Source organism: Tyto alba, unplaced genomic scaffold (genome assembly GCF_018691265.1).
Source record: "Tyto alba isolate M040663 unplaced genomic scaffold, T.alba_DEE_v4.0 Super-Scaffold_2, whole genome shotgun sequence".
NCBI classification, from domain to species: domain Eukaryota; kingdom Metazoa; phylum Chordata; class Aves; order Strigiformes; family Tytonidae; genus Tyto; species Tyto alba.
This window is the reverse complement of record NW_024881282.1, coordinates 1,007,548-1,031,658: the sequence shown is the minus strand read 5'-3', so window position 1 is coordinate 1,031,658 and position 24,111 is coordinate 1,007,548. Positions and strand designations below refer to the sequence as shown.

Sequence of the window (24,111 nt, the reverse complement as noted above, 5' to 3'; positions counted from 1 at the left end):
CCTTCTGTAGGCCTTTTTCCAATAAAGCAGAGAAACAACCCCAAATTTATTCCCGTTTCCCAATGTGTTCCAAAAATTCCCCGTGTCACATCTTTGAGATGAGGGATCTTTGGGCTGCCATCCTCTGTGCAGTGCTCCTGTTTGCCTCGCTCGAGCTGAGCGACATCTGGCATATCTGTTGGTGCGCTGGGCACCTCCAAAGCAAACCTTGGTGCTGAGGAATCAGTAATTGCCATTTTTGCCCTGATTCTGAATGGAATCAACACCCTCGCGTGGGAAGCGACAGTGGTCCGTTCTGAAGAAACAAGTAACTGAATTTCCAGCCACTTTGTGCCACCAAAGCTCCTGGGATCTTTTTCAGAGACTCGCAGGGTTACCCTCAGCTGCAGGGTAGGTTGGATGATTATACTCTCACGGTGCAAAACCCGAAGTTTCCGTTGTGGTGCTGTACTCGCCTCAGCTTCACGTTTCCCACGCGCAGAGGCGAGGCCCCGTGGTTTTAAGCTGCTCAGCATCGTCCCCTGCGGGTGGGTGTGCTTCTGGTGGGGAAGAGGCACTTGACAGGCTCTGTGCAGGAAAGGAAAATGCTGTAAACGATAAATGCAAGGTATTATCACACCATTTCAGACTCACAAGTGCCACGGCTGTTGGCTGGCTGCTGGTTTCCAAGACATTCAGTGCAGCTTAGCGGTGGAACTTCTGACATTGGGTTGGATTATGAGCCTAAACCCCAGCAGTGCTTTGGGTGCCACTGCCCTTGAGCCCTGCCTGGACTCCCAGACATTCCCCTGACTCCGCGAGGAACAAGCACTGCAGAAGGAGGTGGTGGTTGCCCATGGGGGTGTGGAGGGGATTCACCCTCCTGAAGCGAAGCAGGAGAGTGGCCCCTCCTCGACATTGTCAGTCCTGGTGTTTTAAGGGTGGTAGTGGGCTTTTTTGAGATCCCCGAAGGTCTTTGTGGCAGGACGTGCGCCCTTCATCTCACCCTCAGCTGGGGCACCCACTGCCATGGCTGAGGATGGCGGCGTGGCGTCCCCCCGTCCTGGCCGTCAGAGCCCTCCAGGGGCTGTGTCCCCCCAAAAAACTTCAGGTTTTGCACCGTGCGAGTATCATCAGCCAACACACCTTTCGGCTGAGGCTAACCCCGTGAGTCTCTGAAAGAGATCTCGGGAGCTTTGGTGGCACAAAGTGACTGGAAATTCAGTTGCTTCTCCAGAACGGACCACTGCCACGTCCCGTGTGAGGGTGTTGACTCCATTCAGGCTCAGAGCAAAAATGGCATTTAACGATTCCTCTGTGTGTCCCCAGGGGGTCTTTCTCTTGACGGGGTGCCAGCTCCCCTTCTGTCGCCCGCCCCAGCCCCCTCACCAGCCAGCCTGCCCTGGGCACCATGATGGTGCACAGCCTGCCATGCCCATGAGGGACTGCAGCCCTGGGGAAGTGGCATTCTGCGCGGGACAAAGGCAGAAAGGGAGCCGTGGGCCCGCCTCGCGTTTGGAGGATCGCATTAAATTTTACGTACGAGCTTTGCTTTAGTACAATTGTAATTGTCGTGGTTATCGTTGCACTGTTGATCGCAGGGCGAGGGCGTTTTGTCCCTCCGCGGGCTCCGTAGGCCGCGCCCTCGCGACCCGCCCTTTCCCGTCCCGGCGCCTCCTCCCACGGCGAGGCGGGCAGGCGGCCGCCATCTTGGGAGCGGGCAAGCGGCGTGCTCTTCCCTGTCGCGGTGGTGTTTCCCGGGAGGAGAGGGAGGAGGAGCGGGGATGGAGGAAGGGGCGAGTCTGCGCTGACGGTGAAAGGCAGCGCTGAAGTCGTGGCGGCGGGGGAAGGGGGCAAAGAAGGCGGGCGGTGCCCGGAGACAAGATGTCGCCCGCAGCCTCAGCCGGAGGGGTGGAGCGGTACGGCGGCGCAGCGGGGTCAGCGCAATTGGCGGGAGCGGGAAGCGCTCAGACCGCGCTTTGGAGCCGAGGAGCCGTTGAGTCCTGCGCCCGACCGCCGCCATGCACGTCGTCAAGCGGGGTGAGGGGGGGACCCTCTCTGCTTTGGGGGGGGGGGGGGCGGTTTGTGTGCCCCTCTCATGGCACCGAGTGTGGGGGGATGGGGTCAGTCCCTCCGCTTTGGGCGGGAGGGTTGTCCTTCTCGTGGTAGCTGGTGTGAGGGGACGGGACCCCCTCTGCTTTGTGTGTGGGGGGGACAACCCTCTCATGGTACCTGAAGTGATCAGATGCCCTCCCCTCATGGGACGCGGAGGGATGGGATCCTCTCTGCTTTGGGGGGCAGCTGGCCTGGTGCTGGCTGTGAAGGGACAGCACCCCGTCTGCGTTGGGGGGGACCTCAAAGCGAGGGAGCTCTCCCCATGACATCAAGAGCAAGGGATGAGACCCCTCGCTTTACTTTGGGGGACAACTTCCCCCTCCCCCCCTGCCCCATGACAATGAGCTTCGGGCTTGGTCCCCACACCTTGAGTCTTTGGCCAGAGGAGGGCTCCCCAATCTTTGGGGGGGGATGAGGGGGCTGGGGTGGCCCTCAGCCGAGTTCCCCATTTCTGCAGCAGTGGTCCTGAGAACTGGAGTTGTGGAAGGTTTTAGGTGAGCTGTAGCGTGGTGGGAACTTCTTGGCCCTGTAGCGGGTCCTCGTGCCCCTCTTGAAGTGGTGCGAGCTCCCTGGCTTTCTCCACTATACTGAGACCTGTGCCTCCGAGTGAGGGATCCCATCTATAGTAGATCATCTGCAGCAAGGACGTGCTGAGGTGGAGGGATAGTCTCTCATCTCCTTGGGCCTGAACAGCTTGTCCTTAGTGATTCCCACCCCAAGTCCCCCCAAAAGAGGGCTGGCTCCCTGTGTGAGGTGCGGGGTGGGAGGATGCTGTGCTTAACTGGTTCTTTATTGTAACGGGAGCTGTTGTGATGGTAACCTCTTCCCCAACAGATGGACGCCAAGAGCGTGTCATGTTTGACAAGATCACGTCGCGCATCCAGAAGCTCTGCTATGGCCTCAATGCTGACTTTGTCGATCCTGTGAGTGTCCTTTTGCCTGCTGTCCTGTTCTCTGTCCCTTGTGGTAATCTCTGCTGAAAACCATCAGTGGTGAGCCAACGTTACCCAGTTATTAGCCTGGGCAAGAGCCTAGCATGGCAGCCTGTGCAGGAACTCTTGGCAAATGCATTCTTAACGTGTTTCTTCTAATTGTTTGGGTTCTGAGGTTTTTTGCTTCACAGATACAGAATCTGAGGCTGTGGTGGGGGAAAAAATCAGTTTACCTATTGTGAATTGCTTTTACCTCAAATGTTGTTGAAGTGATTGAGCTTCTTGTGCTTAAAAAAAGACTCCTTTGTTGCTCCAATTCATGTAGTTTTGTTTTGGTAGATTGCTCTAAATTTCAACCCACAAAGCTTGAGCAATACTGTGTGCGAAGTAGCTCTTGATCCTCTCTTAATAAAACAAGGTGCCCTTTCTGTCTGACGGAATCCCCTGTCATTATAGTATCCCTGCTTTCTTTTTTTGAGCTGTGTAGGACTTTGAGTGCATGTTGATCCCACTCGTATAAGCTTCTCCTTCCAAAGCGTGTGCCAAGGATGACTCCCTCGTGGATCCATTGATCCCTGTGAGTTTTCTATGTATGTGTGCAGATCCCGTCTGTTCATTTAGACTTCCCAGCTTGAAGATCTAATGATGTGTTTTCATGTCTTAAATTGCATCTGTAAAATATTTTACATTCATTCTTTACCAGAAAGTAGTGCTCTTCAGCCACAGATAGAGATCAGGGGGAGGAGCATTAGTGACTTAGTTACTGAAACACAAAGTGTACTGACTTGATCTCAGTGACATAGGGAGATGATGATGAGGACAAAAGCAAGATTCCTAGTCCTCCTGACTTAATGAAGCTAACCTTATATGAAGCACTGCATTCTTATTTATTCTGCAGTATCGTATGATACCTCTCTTCCTGGAACGGAGTTTCTGCTTTTGAACTTGGATCTTCTTGTGCCAGATGCTTTACAAGCCAATATTAAAACCCACTAACCTAACATGCTTACTTCCAGAGAGTAAGGTTTGAAAATTACATGTCCTGGTTTTGCCAGGCTGTTGGCATTGCCAGTATATTTGGCAGTTACCACATTACATCAGACCTCTCTTTTCCAGTGCAGAATACCCTCTTTCTTGTAGTGATCAGTGCTAAATGCTTGAGGGAAAAGCAGAAAATACCTTAGCGATGGTAGATGTGAGTCCTTTTCCATGAAAGGTTCCAACTGGCAGATGAAGATTAGGTTAAACCATGAAGCAAAAGCCATTGTATCGCTTCCAGGGTTGGGGTTGTTTTGCTGTTGTCATGAGATTTTTAAGTGTAACACCTCCATGTCCCATCAGCCATTTATAAAGTCAAGCTTCATTTGGAGTTTCAAAACTTCCAAGCAAGTATTGTTTTAACCTGGCTTTTCTCCCTATGAACTTTGCTGCTACTCTATTCTAGCCTTTAGGAAAGTGTCTGCAGAGAAAAAAATGATTCCAGATTGACCATTTCTGCTTTCTTCATTCTTTCCTTGCTCTCCCTTCTGCCTCAGTATTACTTTAAAATTTTAGGAGTCAGTACTTCACCAAGGTGGTTTGATATTTTAACTTGCTTTTCTAATCAAATAGAGCGAACGGTACTGCTTGTAGTGAAGCATATCCATATCTTGCATCTTAAATAGTTGAAACATCAGATTTTTTTCTCCAGCAGCAGGTAGCTAACTTGCAGAATTTTCCTTTTTCAGGCCCAAATCACCATGAAAGTGATTCAGGGGCTGTACAGTGGTGTCACGACAGTGGAACTGGATACGCTGGCTGCTGAAACGGCTGCAACCCTGACCACCAAACACCCTGACTACGCTATCCTGGCAGCGAGGATTGCAGTGTCCAATCTGCACAAAGAAACTAAGAAAGTATTCAGTGGTAAGTCTCTTTGGGTGCACTTGGGTAGCAGTTAGTCAGAAAGGGAGTAGGAGTTTTAGAGGATATAAATATGGAAATCTTTTTTCTTAAGTAGAAGTTACTAAGTACCCAGGCTAACCAGAAATGCCATGGAGATGAAAAACATGAGTTTTAAGCATGTCACAAGGAAAACGAAATTGCCTGTTTTGTGAAAAGTATCTGTATAAATAGATTGATGAAAAATGGAACTGATTGAAATTAGGTTGCACCCACTTTCTTTCCCATTTATTGTGTTATAAATTAAAAAACATTTTAAGAGAAGTGCATTTTTAAGGTTAACAGACTAGTAATAGTACTGAGCAGGTAGAAGAAAAGTTGTATGTTTGTAGAGCTGGAGGGGGTTATTTTAGAGGATGAGCAGTCCTGCCTGTTAGATCCTTGAAAACAAATGTCTGATGATGTGAATACAGGTCTGTGGATGTCCTTCTTTATAAATGTCTTTGTTGTAGATGTGATGGATGATCTCTACAACTACATAAACCCTCACAATGGGAAGCACTCGCCAATGATCTCCAAAGAAACTCTAGACATTGTTTTGGCCAACAAAGATGTATGTAACTTTTTTTTCACTTCTAAGTTTTAAAAATTCAGTGAACTAGTCCAGATAATTATTTTTTTCTTATTTTTAAGCAAGCCATGTTTGTTTTTGGACAAAAAGCCAGTGCAGAAACCGGTACAGGTGATAACTGCTCTGTTCTGGAGAGTTTAAAAGAGAGGGGATGTAGGAATTTCCTTCATGTAAGAATGTTTGTCGTGGTTTGCACCCAGCGGGCAGCCAAACACCAGACAGCCGCTCACCCACCCTCCCCTGCCTGGGAATGGGGAAGGGAACTCGAGGGGTAAAGGGAGACTCATAGGTTGAGATAAGAACAGTTTAATAATGGTAATAAAATAAAACAATAACAATAATAGAAAGAATAAATGGGCAGTGCACAACGCGACTGCTCACCACCCACCGACTGCTACCCAGCGTGTTCCCAGCCAGCGATCCAGAAATACCAGGATCCTGCAATTGCAATCCCAGAAGTGAGAGAGAACCGCCCCCTTCCCGGCCACCCCTGCTCTATATAGTGAGCGTGACGTTCTGTGATATGAAATATTTCATTGGCTTGTTTGGGTCTGGTGTTCTGGTTGTGCTCCCTCCCCACTCCTTGTGCACCCGCACACGGGCAGGACGTGGGGAGTTGGAGTCCTTGATATCTCAGCAACAATTGAAAACATCAGTGTGCTATCAGCATTCTTCTCATACCAAATCCCATACAGAATCCAAAACACAGCAGTGGTCTAGCTACTGAGAAGAAACATTAGCTCTATTCCAAACCAGGACAATGTTTCTGTAATAGAATCTATTTTCTTGGATGTCCTCTTAGTCGTGATCAGCACAACTAATTAGTTTGAGAAAAAGTACCTGTGGATGTAGCAGTCTGTCTTGTGTGCACAGAAGGGAGAGATGACATTTGGTTTCTGATTTCAAGTTGTTCCAGGTCTGTGTTCTTACGGGGAAGTCACGTTTGTATTTTGATTCTATCTTGTGTTCTTAGCGTCTAGTTAACTTCAGTAAAATGTGGCCAACAATTGTGCATTGTACTTGGAAAAAAATGTTAAAACTGTGCATTTGTTGTTTCAAGCTAAGTGCTCCTCCCTACTTTAGTCCTCTGATCCTGATATCTGTTTCACTATACCTTTGAGGCCAGAAATGCCAAACAATGATAGCATTGTTATACCTTAATGTTAGGCACAAAAAAGCTGATTGTAAATGTAAATTTTTTTCTCTGTATTATTTCCTCTCAGCGGCTGAATTCTGCCATTATCTACGACAGAGACTTTTCCTACAACTATTTTGGTTTTAAGGTAAAAAGCACATTATTCATGGTAATGAAGACTGCTGTTTTTATATTTTTCTGGAGCTGAATCTCTTGGGAAGGATGGGAATACTTGCAGAATCCTCTAGATTTGGGCAAGGAGGGCACTGAAGTAGGTGGGACATTAGTGGGTTTGTGAAAAACGAAGAGTACCTGCGTAAAGCAGTTGGCTAACTGGATGAATCATGTACTTTCTTCTTGGCTTCGTTGTGTACCCTTGGCTGCTATCATATTTTAGCTGTTGGGCTCTAACTGTCTTGCAGCAGATCGCACTGAACGTTGCTGAAAGCTTCCCAGCTCATACCATTCCTCGAGGAAATAATCTGATTCTCACAAACCAAAAAAGGAAGTTTCGTTTTCCCCCATTGTTTTGTGTAACAGTTGTTCTCAGTGTGCCATCCCACGCATTTGTTGTCTTCCGTGCTGCTGGAACATCTCCCCCACAGCCAGTCCGGTCTACCGTGCCCCCACCATCTGCTCCTCCCGTTCCCTTCGTAACGTGCTGGTTTTTGTTGAATTGTTTTAGGGCAGGACGCAGGGGGCTCTCTGGAGAGTTAGCTGGAGAGTATTTTGCTATTCCATAGGACTTGGTAGTTCAGACGGTTCTTGTGAACCTCTGTGAGAACTGGGGGTCTTTGCCAGGAGTTCCACTCCACACACCTGATATGGTGCTTTCTGGTTTGGGCCAAGTAGTCTGCAATGAGGAAGCAACTAGAGTGTGTAAAGAGCAGAGCAGCTGTGGAGACAGGCCAGGATGGAAAGAGGGGCCCTTGAAGGGGGTGTGTGTTTCGATGTGTATATAGCTATGCAATTCTTGACAGCCCCTCCTGTAATTACTGCTGTAATCCATTGGGCACAAGCTTAAAAGGCATCTGTTCTAGTTATGGGCTTGCCATATCTGTCATTTTGTGTGTTCAGCACCCAGCACTGCGGATTGTGATACAGGTTGTCTGGAAAGCGTTGTAGTGTAGCTAACAATAATTTAAGGAGGGATGGGGTTGTGGAGATCAAGCACTCCCTTGTCTTCTAGCCTTCATTCACTGTGGGTTGAGAAGTCGTGTTGAACGTTGCGGCTGTGTGCTCCACCACTACTTCATAACCCAAAGCATGGAGTCCTCAGTGTTGGAATCTTACAGTGGACTTCCATTTTTTTTTTAAAGTCATTAGTCACCTAATATGCTATGCCATTACCAAGAGGAGGAGTGGAGTGCAGGGTTGGTGCTTCCGTTGAAGCCTGGCATAAGGAGCATGAAGGTGCTTGAATTTGGAATTAATAGGATTTTTTTAAAAAACTGAAATCTGCGTGTCTACTAAAATACATTCTCTCTTTTTAAAGACTCTAGAACGCTCCTACTTGCTGAAAATCAACTCAAAAGGTAAGAACCATCTCTATCAACTTAAAGTATTTAAAAGTCAAGGCTATGACTCAGAGCAGGGGCTGAGGAGGCAAATAACTCCTCACAGCTTTCTATAAAGCATTCCAGTGAAAGCACTGTCTACTGGTTTGAAAAAATAGCAAAACATTTGTAGCAGGTGCTCTCTGGGTATGTGCAACTTCTTTTCCTAGGCTAAGAGTCTAGTGCTTTTTTGGTGGCAGCGGTACTCTTGCATGAACAGTTGATCATTAAAGAGCAGCACTGTAGCAAGTTTACTTGGGTGTTCCAGATAATGGCAGTGTGACCTGGACAACTGTGTTTCACCTGTCTAGGGATCCTAGTGCTTGGAAAGCTGCCTGTTATCTAGGATTTTCGAAGATGAAGAAGTTCCTGTCCAGCTGATAACTCGTTCCATAATGCTAAGCACTTTTTAATAGATTAAAGTTGAAAGAGCTACTGTGCTATCAGTGCTAGTTATTGCAGGCCCTTAGCATGAAAATCCTGGGACACCAGAAGGGTGGGAGGTTAATTGTAATATAATAAACCTAGAGAGCGATTGGATGCTGGTTTGGATGTTTAATTGGATTTTAGCTGTTAATACAGGTGTGTGTGGTTTTGTTTTTTTCCCCCCCATGAGAACAGTTGAGCACTGGAGCAGGTTGTTGAGAGGGGTTAAGCAGTCCCCATCCTTGAGTTTTTCAAAACCTGAGCAGATTGGTCTGATTCTCTTAGTTGAGTCTTCTTTGAGTGGGAGATTGGACTGGAGACCTCCTAAAGTTCCTTGCAACCTGAATTATTCTGTGAAAACTATGGCTCTCAGGTGGCCCATTGCACGTTGTTTGTACGTTACTGCTCTGACCTCTGCATCTGTCTGTGCTAATCATAAATGTCATACTGACATGCTCTTTTCTCCTTGGCTTTTCGTGTTTAGTTGCTGAGCGTCCTCAACATATGTTGATGAGGGTAGCGGTGGGGATCCACAAAAATGACATTGATGCTGCAATCGAAACTTACAATCTGCTGTCCGAAAGGTGGTTTACCCACGCATCCCCCACGTTATTCAACGCAGGCACCAACCGGCCTCAGCTCTCCAGGTACCGTTGGCTTTCAAGTTTGCAGAATGCAGAACTGGACAGAGGGAAAGTTTTGGAGATCGGGTCTGTTCAAATGAAATGCTTTCACAACTTCTAAAAATAGTACCTGTGTTTCTGTGATTGTTTTATGAAGTTTTGAGAAGCTGCTCTCAAATTCATCCTGATATCTACTGTAGTCTTCGGGCAAGAATACACAGGTTTCTGTGGGCCTCTAAAGCTAATGGAAATGTTTACGTGGCTACATTTTATTTAAAAGTTACGTATGTGCATAGTCTGTAGATTACAAAATTAATCCTGGTAATTGTTTTCTAGAACACGCTAAAAGCATTAAGCCTAACTGATACGATTTTAAAAATGTTTGGCTTTGCTAACACAGGTATCAGTAATACAACTATTGCTCGTGGTGTTTTCTAAAACTATCCTTTATTCCATTTTGCATCCTATGGTTTTGCTTCTTTTATTTGCTTTGCGTAGCATGTTAAAAGACTCAGTGTTTACCCTTGTTTTTCTGCAGCCCTGGTGAAGCACTTCTTGACTATTTTTTGTTGTTGTTGTTTTAATCTTTGTATGCTAAAGCTATTTGTTTTCATTAGTTGTTTCCTGCTGTGCATGAAGGATGACAGCATTGAGGGGATCTATGACACTCTCAAGCAGTGTGCACTGATCTCAAAGTCTGCTGGTGGGATTGGCCTTGCCGTGAGCTGTATCCGAGCCACGGGCAGCTATATTGCTGGGGTAAGTGTGCAGATGGTGTTCCCAGCAGAGATTAACCTCCTTGTTTCAGGAAATGTCTGTACTGCAGTTGCCAAATCAATGCTGCGTCTATCAAATCAGTTTAATTCAGTCTAGCTCAGTAGTCCTTCCCCTAGAGTAGGCTCTAAGGCAAAAAGGTTGCTTTTCCCTGGTGTTTTGTCTTCCTAATAGAAGTCTTTCCAAAAAGAGGATCTTACTACACTGTTTGATGAGGCAGTTCTGACTTATGTTATTAGCAACCTAGGAATATGCTTACAGACTTGTTCATTAGCCCTTTTCCAAGATCACCTGTGGATGTGCATTTGTTTGTTTTGTCACAGTATGTGCAAGCCTTTAGGTTACATAATGTTGAGGAAAGAAGTTAGGAGGTACATTTTCTTAACTGGGTCCAGTGGATGATATATACATTTTTGTCTATTTAAAACAAGGCAGGGGGCTACCAAATAACTGATTGGGGTGGTCAGCTCTTAGCTTTCAGCAAAAGAGTTTTGCAGACTGCTGAAACACATAAAGAAAATGTAGGCCCATCTCTTCAGGCAGTTGCTCTTCAGTATTGATGTCTTTTCTGTGCCTCTGCAGACAAATGGAAATTCCAATGGGCTTGTTCCAATGCTGAGGGTCTACAACAACACTGCCCGTTACGTGGATCAAGGTGGAAATAAGGTACTGGCTTTCCATTAAATGAGGGTCAAGAAGGGAACCTCAGGTCAAAGGGAGGGGTTCCACATCCGCGAAAGATTGACCGAGTAACATCCGTGAGCTGATGAAGCAAGTGCTCACAGATGACACATAATAAAGTAGGGCATTTTCCCCACTTCTGGTTGATATTCTGGTATTCCACTTTCCCTATGCATTTTATCATGCAGGTATGTCTTTTGATATATGTCTGCTGCATGATGTGCATGTTAGAGCAGAATCTTGCACTGGTTAGTAGTCACTCCTTGAATGCCCTATAGTGAATTAAGGTATAAAACTGCAGAAAGCTTCTTGATCCTTTGTCTTCAAATAGTCTAGAGATCAATGGAGGTGTGACACAATAAGTAAATCTAAGATTTGTCAAGCTCCTGTTTACACAGAGGAAATATATTTTTGGTACTAAAAAATTTTTGCTGAGAATCTGGAATTAGTAACATGGCCCAGTTTCAGTATGTGAGAGCGAGAGTAACACAGAAAAGCATATTGAAATTGCCTTAATGAGACTATAAAACTAAGCTTCAGATAGTTTAGAGTACTGTGTGCACTCAAGAGCTGTGCAAGAGATGGTTGTTTCAAAGGCAATTTGTTCTGATCTTGACTGTTTGATATATCAGAGACCCGGGGCTTTTGCCATCTACCTGGAGCCGTGGCATTTGGACATCTTTGAGTTTCTTGACTTAAAGAAGAACACTGGGAAAGAAGAGCAGCGAGCCAGAGACCTTTTCTTTGCCCTCTGGATTCCTGATCTTTTCATGAAGCGAGTTGAAACCAACCAGGTAAGAGGCTTGACTGATACAGATTGGGTCTGTTAGAGGACAAAGAGGGACCAACGCCGGGATGGAGTTCAGGAAGGGTTGCAGAGCTGCCTTCCTGGCAGCAAAGGAACTTCCTGCAGGAGCTGCTGCACCTTATTTGAGAACTAGGCTGTGCAGGTAGAGAATGAAGTTGGAGAACTCCAATGGGATGCTTTGCTACAGTGCTTAATCTTGCAGCCTGTGACTTGCATACTTATATTATCATGCTTAATTTTTACTCTGGAGTTTTGTTAAAGCATTGAAATCTTCTCAGTAAATTGATTTCATATGACTGCTTGTATTTACCTTAAAATGGGTTATATCTTGAGAACTAGTCATTTCAGAACTAAAGGTACACTTAGGTCATAAATACTCATATAACTAATTTTTAAATAAACCTGATAGTGTCTGATAAACATCTTCCCCATGTCTGCTGGCAGAGCTGGTTCCTCGTTTTTCAGGATGGGAAGTGTAGTTCACATGTTCCTGTTTACAGCAGGATCTGCTGATGACGTTGAATGCGTTTAATTAACAGGGTGCCTAAAGATTTTCTTCAAATATTCTTTCTTCTTATAGGACTGGTCCTTAATGTGTCCAAATGAGTGTCCTGGCCTAGATGAGGTTTGGGGAGAGGAATTTGAGAAACTATATGAGAGGTAAGACAAGGGAATATGCTTTTAAGTAGTGGTCACCCAACTGCCCAACAGTCACAGAACTGCCCTTGTGTGGTAGCTGGGAGCCAAAGCACAGGTTCGTGGCGTTGGCTCATAAGTGGTCAGTAAGTTCTGTTACCAGACTGATAAAAGGACAAAGATGGGGAATGTCTCCTTGCTGTTTGCTTCAAACTGCGACCTGCTGAAGGTAGAACTATGGATGAATGATCGTTTTAGCTTGTTAGAGGGAAATTCCAAAGTGATTCCTGCTTAAAGCGGTCGATGGCTTTGTTTTGAATGGGTTGTATAGGGTCTTGCAGTGAAAGATTTCTGTTTCCTTTGAACAAGAACAGTTTTGATACCCTTCAGTTAAGACTCTCTTGGCTAGCTCAGAGCTCACAGTTCAGAAGTGAATGGGGTCTTGACTACCTGAGAACCCGATGTTGCATTAGAAATGATTGTCTTTCCCTGCTATTTTTGGAGAGCCTAGGAATTACTAAGCAGCATGTGTCCTGTTGCAGTTATGAGAAGCAAGGCCGTGTCCGCAGAGTGGTGAAGGCCCAGCAGCTCTGGTATGCTATCATTGAATCTCAGACAGAGACCGGCACACCCTACATGCTCTACAAAGACTCTTGCAACCGGAAGAGCAATCAGCAGAACTTGGGGACCATCAAATGCAGCAATCTGTGCACAGAAATAGTGGAATATACCAGCAAAGATGAGGTGGGTGGCGAATAGAAACTTTTAGCACGTAGGAAAACTGTGACTGTTCCTGTTGCAGCCTTCTAGAATATATCTGACTGTTGGTTGGGGAAGGGAACAGGTAGCTAAGAAAATTCTGGGGATGTTTTGAATTGAGTTCTTACACTGACTCTGTGTGTGGGTTTCCCCTCCCTTCCAACTTCCATATAAGATTCGGTATAAAACAAGATACCCATCAAAGCAAACCTCTGAAAGCTTCAGGGAGAAGTGAGCTCTTTGGCTTACTGGTAGCTGATGTAAGCATCTCTTTGGCTAATGATTTAGTAAAACCACACCTCTCTTACTCCCAGACGTACATTTCAGTGACAATTCTCCCTGAGTTCCCTGTGTACTGCCCCTAATCTTGGTGCTCCAAGGATGTGCTGTGTTTGGACCGCAGCATTGCTAACAAAGGCAAAGGAAGGACACAGAAATGTGTTAGTGCTAATACAGCACGGGGAATTTCTAGTGCAGTAAAGCTCTTGAGGCTATGGTAATGGAAAGTATTAGTTCCTGCTGCCCGAGTCACTAGTTGTTCTTTAGCTCATGCTCTTTGGCATATTCATCAAATCCTGAGTAGTCTAGAAAAAGATGGAGAGCCATCTTGCCTGCCTGCTCTGCACAAGAAATCTTAGCTGACTTTTGATTCTCCTGGAGTTAGAAATAATGCTAGTGTTAAAAAAATGATCAAGAAAATTCTCGAATATAGTCTGGATCTCATTGAGATCAGCTGCTGGTTTTGGCAACACAAGACATGGTTAGGCTTAGTTTATGTAAGGATGGCTTGCAGGCAATAGGATTGATGGGGCCAGCAAACTGAATTTCTATGGTGATACTGATTTCTACTAAACCTTTTTGAACTGTTGTTACCCTTTTTACAATTCATGAGATGGCATAGAAATGAGGAATGCGGTTTTCCAGGTTGCTTGATTCTTGGTTTGCTTATAGTTTGGATAGAGAGCATGCTCTGGAACTGCCACCGTGTGGGATTTTTGCATGGGCTGTTGGCTGACATGCCCGTTTTCACTGTGTTTTCTCCACAGGTTGCAGTTTGTAATTTAGCCTCTATCGCCCTGAACATGTATGTCACTCCAGAGCATACCTATGATTTCAAGAAGCTAGCTGAAGTCACCAAAGTTATTGTCCGAAACCTGAACAAAATCATTGATATCAACTACTACCCTGTGCCAGAGGTGAGTGCTGTGCTGAGCTGGTACGGGGCTGAAGGTGCGCCGGGCGTCTGGTGACAAAGGGCCTGTTGTTCTGTAGCAATCCCAGTTCAGTCTTGGGCAGAATGAATTGCGAGGGATTTTGTAAACCTGTTTTGGCAAATAGTTGGGAGTTCCCTTAACTACCTGTTTGCAGATGTGACCCATTGTTAGGGGCTTCTTAAGCTTCAACCTAGAAAGGTTTCTTAGTGAAGCAGTTGCAGAAAAAGCCTTTTCTTGATGGTTCTGCAGTTGGAACTTTTTCATGTGTGAGGATTACCATAAAGCACAGAACAGCACTAGGAATAGAGTGGGAAGTGGAACAGAGAGAAGGATTCTCGAGAGATCTCAAGAAGGTGTAGCTCAGTCTTACTGGGCTTAGGCGTTTTTGGGAGGGTGCATAAACTGCTTTCTGGAAGGAAAGTGGGAAGAGGGGTGGTAGTTGAAGAGGAATGGAAGCAGGGTGTGTTGCATTGCAAGAACATAGAAAGGCGAGCAGCAGAGCTGCGGGTTGGAGGAGGAAATAAGCAAATGCCCGAAGTGTTAAGCCAGACCTGATGAGGGTCAGATTTTTCTAGCAGGTACAGTTTGAATGCCTGAGTTTAAATGTCTTCATGGGCGTTCTTTTTTTTTTTTTTTTTTTCTTTCAGAAAGTGCTTAGTGTTCATTTCTAAATCATGGCTCCCTCTGTCTGTCAGGTTGAACAATTAAAATCACTGATCACTTCTAACAAACCTAATCTGGGTCCTCAAATTCCTGCCCCACCAAACAACGGGGAAGTGGGCAGAATTGGAAGGTGGGTTGTTGCAGCAGAATGGATGCCCCATAAAAGTTAAGGCAAGGGTACGGATGAAAGTTCCTCTCAGAAGTCCTTTCCACACTTATTTACTCTATGATTTGATACAGTTCTGCTAAAGGTAGTTATGCTCTTTTCTTGAATGCCACGCAGGCTGAACGCTCCAACAGACGCCATCGTCCCATCGGCATTGGTGTGCAGGGCCTGGCAGATGCTTTCATCTTGATGAGGTACCCCTTTGAAAGTCCCGAGGCCCAGCGCTTGAACCAGCAGATTTTTGAGACCATTTATTATGGTGCTTTGGAAGCCAGCTGTGAACTTGCTAAGGAGCAAGGACCGTATGAAACATATGAGGGTTCTCCTGTCAGCAAAGGAGTAAGTACCCGGAATTGTCCTGTGCCAGGGCCAAAGCTGTGAAAAGCAGATAGCGTGACTGTGCCTGGTCTTTGATACAGAAGGAGATGTACGACTGAAACACCTTGTACTGTTGCAATATTCTCAGCCTGAATGGTGCTTGAGTTTTCCTCCCATCATTTGGTTTCTTAAGTGCAGTAAGAAATGCTTAAGTTAAACTGAGATGCAGAGAGCAATAAAAGAAAAGCAAGACTCAGCCTGTCCTGGCTGTCCCCTTTGGCACAATTAAAAGATTGAGTGTTTGCAAGATTATGATGCAAGAGCTTTGCTGAGAATGAATTGTGGAGAATAGTTAGCAGGAATAACAGGCCAATTTACAGAGAAAAGAGTGCCCTGTCTAATTTGGACTACACCTGTGTTCTTCAGATTCTTCAGTACGACATGTGGAATGTCACCCCATCTGATCTTTGGGACTGGAAGGCTTTAAAGGAGAAGATTGCTAAGTGAGTACTTGTGCATGGTTTGTATTAAATGGAAAATGCATTCTCTGTGTTCTACCTGACTGAAAACAAAAGATAGGGTACAAGTGTAAAAATGGTCCTGTGTGTTTCCGCCCTGCCCCAGTAGATTTTCAGAACTGTTTTGTGGATGGCTTCCTTTCATTTTTTTTCTTACAAGCCAGAGAGAGGCCACCCCCTTGACTCTGATTTAACTGAGCTCTTATTTCATCTTGGGTGCACCAGCAGAATGGTTTGTGTTCCCGTTGAACAAATGTAATGACAAGTGAGACGGAGTCAGCCGGGCTTGGGAACTCTTTCCTCACTGACAGGGAAAAGCAGCTGAGCCTTGAGCATTCTGAAGACAGGAATTGTTAAAATGTGAAGGGCCTGTAATGAACTTGATTTATTTGTGTAGGTCTGATTTTTAAATTTAGTACACCTGTCTACTGTCTTGGGCATGGAGAAGTCTCAGCCTCTTCATGGGCTGCTTATTTTGCTTTTGCCTGAGTGCTCTGGAATGCCTGACAGATATTTTTTTTTTTTTTCTATGTGCTCTTTCTCATGACTAAATAATTTGGGAAAGCCTGTGATTAAAGATGAAAATAGCAAAGACTTTAGTTATGCCTCCATGTTGACCCACATTACAAGTTTAGTGGAGCTTCCCTCTCTGCAGGTAATTTGAGGGTTTGCAGGTGACTCTGAGAAGGTGAGATTTCTGAGCATGAGGTGATAGTTCCTTCTGCTTCGCCCTCTCAGCAGGCAGTGTATAAACTGTGCTATTCTTGGGTTTCTTTTGTTTTTTCTTGTTTGGTTGAAGCTTTCTAATTCTTGACTATTGTTACTAGATATGGTGTCAGAAACAGCCTTCTCCTTTCTCCCATGCCAACTGCTTCTACTGCTCAGATCTTGGGCAATAATGAATCCATTGAGCCCTACACCAGTAACATCTACACACGCAGAGTCCTCTCAGGAGAGTTCCAGGTAAGCGAGGTAGCTGTGGGAAAGAGCTTTTCTGTTGTCATCTCTCTGACGACTTTCACTGCTAAGAAAGACAAGGTGGAGGCCACACACTTGGTAATTCAGTTCAGTTCAACGTTTGTCGAAGGCCAAAAGCTCCAAGCAGAACAGCTAGTCTCTGCTATGTGCAGTTTTGCATATTCCACAACAGCCATTGTGGAATAAGCAAAATTGTAAAGAAGTGCTGCTTTTATCTGGAAAAAGCCTTTATGAAGCCTCAAGATGGCCTGCAGGAATAACTGTTAAATGAATGATGATTAGTGAAATTATTGAAGGGACATGTATGCTATGGGAAGACTGAGAGCACGGTGCTGCTTTGCACAGTCCTGAGGAAACGGCTGCGTGCAAAGCACTAAGAGATCTGGAGGTCATGTGAAAGCTTTACAGATGGAGAGGTGTCTGTTGTTTAGGAAAGTGTATGAAACAATTTGACTTCTGGAGGCTGGAGTTAGTGAAGACCTCTGTGTGGGACAAGGGGAATAGCTAACTGTTAGGGAGGTCTGGACTGTCCATCCCCTCGTTGATGTTAGGGAGAGCACTCCCTTTCCTCCTGGCTGCGGGATCAGATCAGACACATGGGGAGGTCAGAACAATGGGTTTATTAACACGCTCCACTGTGCAGGTCAGGTGCAGGGCTGCTGGGCAGATACCCACAGTCCACTGCAAGCAAAAGTTTGCTGTTTTTTTTTTTCCCAGATAAACAGCCCGCACCTATTTTGTTCTTTCCTCTTCTGACCCGAGTCTTGATGAGTGTTTACACCCTTATTTAGTAATTCAGGTTGTGGTCAGTGGCCCTGGTAAACCAAGCTCTCTCCCTTTCACATCTTTTGGCATTCCTCACACACAGGAGTTCCATACACTCCCTTCTCATTTGTAATGTCCAGTAACTTCTCCCGTTGCTGTCCCACTGGTTAAGCCCCATACTGGTGACAGCCGGGCGTTGCAGACAGCCTTCCCTTGTCTGCAATGGCCAGCAGCATCTCATATTTGTTACCCTGTTCTAACCTTGTGCCTAGCTTGGCCACTTACATGCATACCTCGGGGCTGGCTGAACAGTGAGAGTTTGTCAGCACTGTGCAGGGTCTTGTTTAACCATTTAGAAACCTGTGTGTGTTGGGTTGGGTTTGCCTCCTCTAGGACGGTGTGTTTGTGCTATGAGGCAAGGCGTGTAGCTTAGCAGAATGTACAGTGCTTTCATTCTTTGGCCTTTTTTTCCCTTACAGGTTGTGAATCCACACTTGTTGAAAGATCTTACAGAGAGGGGCCTGTGGAATGAGGAGATGAAAAACCAAATCATTGCCCACAACGGCTCTATCCAGGTATGTGTGAGAAACCTGGGAGAACAGTGCTGGGATTCCTCCTAGTCTGGGAAGTGCTGGCTGGGGGGCTGTTTTGCTGCACAGTGCTTTTGAGGTCTGCTGTATGTGAGTGACTCAGCTGGCCTGGGGAGGAAAAGCTGTGATGTGTGGTGTTTCCATTAGAAATATGAAGGAATGGGTCTGATCTCAGTGGAAATTTGTTCCTGCCGGAGTCTGCCCATGTGATGGAGAAGCCTGATGGAAATGTACTGCTAATTATTGCTAGAATTAATACCGAGCCAGGCTGCTTTATTTTAGGCAGATTTCTGCAGATTATAAAGGGGTAATTTCATGGCAGGGAATAGGCTTGAGACAGGGGCTGAGTATATGACATCTGGATCCTGAAGTTACCTGAGGAAGAGTCTGTATGGGACAAATCATTTATGCTGTGGAGTTTGAAATGCTGCTGCGACTGTTGTGCTTGGAGTCAAGCACGCCAACAAAGTACATCCCACTTGTCATGAAGTTCAGAGCAGTGCTAGCTCCTGGATTGCTCTTTGTAAGACCTCACAACTATTTGGGGCAAAACAATAACGGTTTGTTTGCAAACAGCTTTTTCTCTCAAATTCCCCAGAAGGAGCTGTCCTGTTGCAGCAAGTAAGGTTTCTTTATGCTTGGGTGCTTTCAGATCCAGGATGCTTGGATTTAGTGGTAGAGTTCAGCTGTGAAAAGCTTTAGTTCTAGTCAGGATGGCTGAAGTCTCAGCAATTGGTGAAGAATTTGGTTTTATAAATATGAATATTTGGGGCAGTCACTGGTTACATGCATTGGAAAACTCTTCCTGTTCCTTTTAGAATATACCTGAGATTCCTGATGACTTGAAGCAGCTCTATAAGACAGTGTGGGAGATCTCCCAAAAAACCATTCTGAAGATGGCAGCAGACAGAGGAGCTTTCATTGATCAGAGCCAGTCTCTCAACATCCACATTGCAGAACCCAACTATGGCAAACTCACCAGCATGCACTTCTTCGGGTGGAAGCAGGTACGTGGGCGGGGTGGGCTGGGCAGCTTGGTCAGAACAGATAGCAAACGAGGGCTGATAATTTCTTTCCCCCAAAGCTGGTCTCACCAATTCTTAGAAGGACAAACGACTGTTTCCTTCCAAGGATATCTGGTGTTACTGGTGGGATACCTCTCTAGAGTGAGAAAGCTGCGGGTGCTTGTGGCATTGCTCCCGTTAATCCTGACTACTACTAGACACGGCTGAGCGGCCGTACAGTGGCATGGGCTAAGAGGGGTCGGCCTCAGCAGTGCAGTTTGGCTGTGCTGCTTGCCTGACCTCCAGCTGATTCCAGCTCTGACACTCACACTTCTCTGCAGGGTCTGAAGACTGGCATGTACTATCTAAGGACAAAACCAGCTGCTAACCCCATCCAGTTCACCCTGAACAAAGAGAAGCTCAGAGGGCGGGAGAAGGCCTCCAAGGAAGAGGAGGAGAAGGAGAGGAATAAAGCAGCCATGGTGTGCTCCCTGGAGAACCGGGATGAGTGTATGATGTGTGGCTCCTAAGGGATCTGCCCTGCAGTGCCAGCAAAGCCACCCCACCTGGCTGGAGCCCTTGTAAGATAGAAGCATCCAGTGTAACTCCGGGATGTAGAGGCTTGCTGGACTTGTGGCAGCAGAGGCGATCACAGTAGTGTATTGTAGCTTCCCTGGCCAGGTGGGGCTTGGTGCACAGGTATGGATAAGGGTGCATAAGAAGTTTGTATATTGCTTTAATAGCTGGGCTTCCTGAAAACTTAAGTGCTCTTGCATCATCTTACATTGAACCCTATAGGCAGGACTTCTGAGCAGAGAGGGAAAGTGCTAATGGCACTTGCCTTAAAGATCTATCCTGGGGACTTCAGACAATTCATTTATTAAAGACTGTTACTCATGTCTTCAGAGGGAGAAGCAGACCTGACTGACACCTCTTCCTTTGCTGTGGTAAGACAGCAGGAACACATCCCTAGGCTAGGTGTGTTGTACCCTTGCTATGCTGTCTGTCACGGCAAAGGAGCAATTGATGTTAAGCTTAGAGAGCTGGAGTGTGTGCACATCTGCCAGTGGGGCCCCTCTTCCACCATTTCTTAACCTCTGTGTCCCCTCCTTCCCTTTCCAAAAGGCTTTTTAAAGGAGCAGACTGGTGGTCAGTGCGTTGTTACCTGGACAGTTCATCTTCTTCATCCAGCCTGGCAGGGCAGAGCATTGCACCTGGTAAATATTCCTTTTCAGTACTGACCAGGAAATGGCAGAACTGCTGCAGTGCATTTTATTCAGTATGTAAAAACCTACTCTATTTTATCAGTCAGTTTTCTGGCAAGGGGCTTCCATGCTGTCCTTGGCCAGAAAGTCTTCTGAAGTGCACACGCCATCTTTTTTTTTTGAGTTACATTTATCCACCCCAGCTAGTTATCTGATCTTTGAAAAATAATACATTTTTACTTATCCATGTACTTAACTCCCTGCTCTAATGCAATGGGGCTTCATCATCCAGTTCTTAAATATTTATTGAATTCATGTACCATACAACTAGCCCTTTAATCCAGCCAAACTCAATAAAATGTGGAATGTTAAAGGAATGAGCAGTGGTGTCTTGGGAACACTTTTTCTGATTAAAAGTGAATTGTAGCAGCTGGAGGCTGGGGCCTTGTTTGTGATGCCTGCACCTCCTGCACATGGTTCCTCCAGAGGACTGTCGGAAGGCTCTGGTTGTGTAAAATGAGGCACACAAACAGAAACCTGTATTTGCTGGGGCAACTAACTGTGCTTAACTCCGTAGGGTGTCTGCTTCTTTGTGTCGTTTTGAAGATTTGGGCTTAAGGTAGCCACGAGGAAGGGGCTGAAATAACGCCAAGTTTGTGTTTCAGTAACATGCAGAGGAGGTTTGCCGAGTTCACAGGGCAAATCCAGGACTGGTAAGGCTGGAACTCTTGCATCTTGTTTTTTCAGTCCAGCACTTGCCCTGTTCTGCTTCTCGTTGCTCTCATAAGGCGCCACTGCAAATACCTCGGGAAGTGTCTTCCAAGGGAAAACTGTTGTGTCTGATCATCACTCCTGGCAGCTGTGCTGCCCAAGAAATTTCACTGACAAGATTGAGGGGACAGGGCCTTTTGTCTACAAAAATCCTCTTCTGGGTGAGGTTTGGAAAGTTCAGAAGTTGCAAGGACTGGAGCAGGGCTGATGGGGAAGCAGAATCCCTCTTGCAGAACATGCTCACCCCAGCTGTGGGATGGGGCAGAGAGAGTTTAGTGAGAACTGAAAAGCGGTGTACTAGGCTTCTAACAGGTATGTGGAAAGGTGTGGGCTGGAGGCAAAAATGCTGAGGAGCTGCTGTTGGAGCCTAACGGATGGGTTTAGTGAAGTTATGATGATGCTTGTGCCTGTCTGTCCTCACTGGTTTGCTGAAGAGCTTCAGCGGGGTGGATGGGGTCCCTTCCCTCTGCTGCTGCTTCCACCCATTTGGCGCTGACCCTTTGCTGCCTCCACTGTAGAGCAGATCACAAAACCCCAGACTGGTTTGGGTGGGAAGGGACCTTAAATTCCCTCCAGTGCCACCCCCTGCCCCGGGCAGGGCCCCCTTCCCCCAGCCCAGGGTGCTCCCAGCCCTGTCCAACCTGCCCTTGAACCCTTCCAGGGAGGGGGCAGCCACAGCTTCTCTGGGCACCCTGGGCCAGCGCCTCACCCCCTGCACAGGGAAGAATTTCTGCTTAAGGTCTCATCTAAATCTGCCCTTGGTCAGTTTAAAACAGTCACCCCTCGTCCTACCCCCACCCCCTGATCCAGAGTCCCTCCCCACCTTTCCTGTTCCCCCTTTAAGCCCTGGGAGGCCGCTCGAAGGGCTCCCCGGAGCCTTCTCTTCTCCAGGCTGAACCCCCCCAACTCTCTCAGCCCGGCCTCCCAGGGGAGCTGCTCCAGCCCCCCCAGCATCTTCGTGGCCTCCTCTGGCCCCGCTCGAGCAGCTCCGTGTCCTTCTGCTGTTGGGGGCCCCCGAGCTGGCCCCAGCACTGCAGGGGGGTCTCGCCAGAGCGGAGCAGAGGGGGAGAATCCCCTCCCTGGCCCTGCTGCCCCCCCTGCTCTGGCTGCAGCCCAGGGCACGGGTGGGTTCTGGGCTGTGAGCACACAGTGCTGGCTCACAGGCAGTTTTCCCCCCACCAACCCCGCCAAGTCCCTCTCCTTGGGGCTGCTCTGCATCCCCTCCTCGCCCAGCCTGGATTTGTGCAGGTGATTGCCCCGACCCACGGGCAGGACCTTGCACTTGGCTGTCGAGCCTGCGGCTGCTGGCTGGACCACTGTGGGATCCCGTGCAGCCAAGGCCAGGGCTGCTCAAAGCTGAGCGTGTCTTCTGCAGCCAGGTCAGCACGAAGCTGCTACTCAGTCAAGCTAACCTTTGTTTTTCAAACATCACCAGGAGAGTTTTCGGGGTTGGGTGTAACTGGGTACCGCACTGTTAACGTAACTCCTGTGGGAACAGGAGTAGCTCCCGGGGATGCTTCAGGCCAGACTCCTCGTTCTTGCAGTTTGCTTTTGCTGCCACCTCTGTCTGAGGCAATCCTAAACCCGAGTGCTGCTGGAATCAGCACTCCTGCCTGGTCTGGTCTCCTGGGGGAAAGAGTGAAGAGGCTCCCTGCCCACCCGAGGAGAGGCAGCTAGAGAGGAGCTGGGGCAGGGGATGAGCTCCACAGTGCTGATGCTCCTTTTGGGGGTGGAGGGGAGGCCTCAGGAGCCACCAGCTCTCCCCTACACTCAATTTGTCCTTAATCACCGCCCTGGCTACTGCTTGCCCAGCCTTGGGGCTGTCTCCTGCTGACTGTACTTCTCTGACAAACATTTATTTCCTTAAAGGTCAACCAGATATTCCTGCTGCTGTTTCCTTAATCCCCCAAGCGCCATCACCAGCCAGGTGCTGTCGCTCCTCGTGTAGGGTCGGTTTTGCTCATCTCCTTTTCTGAAATGGGTTTCTGTTACCTCTGCTGTGGCTGCACAGAAGCAAGACTAAACGGACTGTTTCCCTCCTGAACATCTCCCCGCTTGACAGCAAGGTGCTGCTGCTCTCTAGGAAATAGTTCTGAGCTGTGGAGAAGGAAAAAAAAAAAAAAAGGGGAGGATGTAAATCCTAGAGACCCAGAGTGGTGGCGACTTGGCTGTGTGCGGTTCCTGGAGCAGGGGCAGAACGGGGGAAGCTGATGGGTTTATAGTGGTAACGGGCCGAGCGTGGGCTGCCTGGTGGGATCTGGGGGAGATGCTGAGCGGAGGGACAGGCTGCGACCCTGCCCGAAACCCATATGCTTCGTGGCCAGGGTCCTCTCCAGACAGGCCCTGCTCACTGCCCTTTTGTCCTGTTCAAGCCGGAGTGGAGGTGGTGAGGCCACGAGGCAGGGATCGACGCCTGCCTTGGCCCAAAGTGCTCCTGTCCCTGTCTGCAGAGTGGCAGCCTGGAAGAGGAGCGTGCCTCTTGCTGATAACAGGGCGCTGCCACCAGAAGGTGAAAATTCAGGCGAGTCAGATCAGGAGTCGGGCTGGAGGACAGTGGCTGCCTGCAAAAAGCAGCCTGAGCTGTGTTCCCAGCTCTGCAACAGCCCCTGAGCGCGCAGTCGCCCCTCCCTGCCCCGAATCCTGAGCGGCAGCACCGAGTTTGGGAACGTTCTCCCTCACGCTGGCGTGCCCCTGATCTCCCTGGGGCCTTTGGCAGCAGCCCAGCCCCACCACGGGAGTTATCCCATCTCCAGTCGTGTGGGACACACTCATGGGGTGTGTAGGCTTGAGCTTCAGCGCGTCTGGGGGAGCGGTAACCTCAGGACCACCTCCAGGGTAATGTCTGTAAGCGTCCAGCCGTCCGTCCGCAGTGCCAGCGCCTCTGATGCGCTGGGGGGTGCAGGTGGGTCTGGCCGCTGTGCTCGGTGCTGGCTGGGGGTGCTGAGCCCGTCCTGCAAGCCCGGGCAGGATCGGTGCTTCTCTC

General features: G+C 47.5%; 1 protein-coding gene across 1 annotated transcript; it reads left to right on the top strand.

The window, feature by feature from the left end:
* The first annotated feature begins 1,854 nt into the window (after positions 1 to 1,854).
* RRM1 (ribonucleotide reductase catalytic subunit M1) lies at positions 1,855 to 20,734 on the top strand. Its single transcript, XM_032983464.2, has 19 exons — positions 1,855 to 2,019; positions 2,929 to 3,017; positions 4,754 to 4,931; positions 5,420 to 5,520; positions 6,762 to 6,821; positions 8,169 to 8,208; positions 9,140 to 9,302; positions 9,896 to 10,037; positions 10,635 to 10,718; positions 11,366 to 11,527; positions 12,122 to 12,201; positions 12,720 to 12,921; positions 13,983 to 14,132; positions 15,097 to 15,318; positions 15,724 to 15,800; positions 16,643 to 16,778; positions 18,038 to 18,133; positions 18,967 to 19,155; positions 19,494 to 20,734. The coding sequence occupies exons 1-19, from the start codon at positions 2,001 to 2,003 to the stop codon at positions 19,680 to 19,682; spliced, it is 2,379 nt and encodes a 792-aa protein (XP_032839355.1). The 5' UTR covers positions 1,855 to 2,000; the 3' UTR covers positions 19,683 to 20,734.
* Positions 20,735 to 24,111: the final 3,377 nt, after the last annotated feature.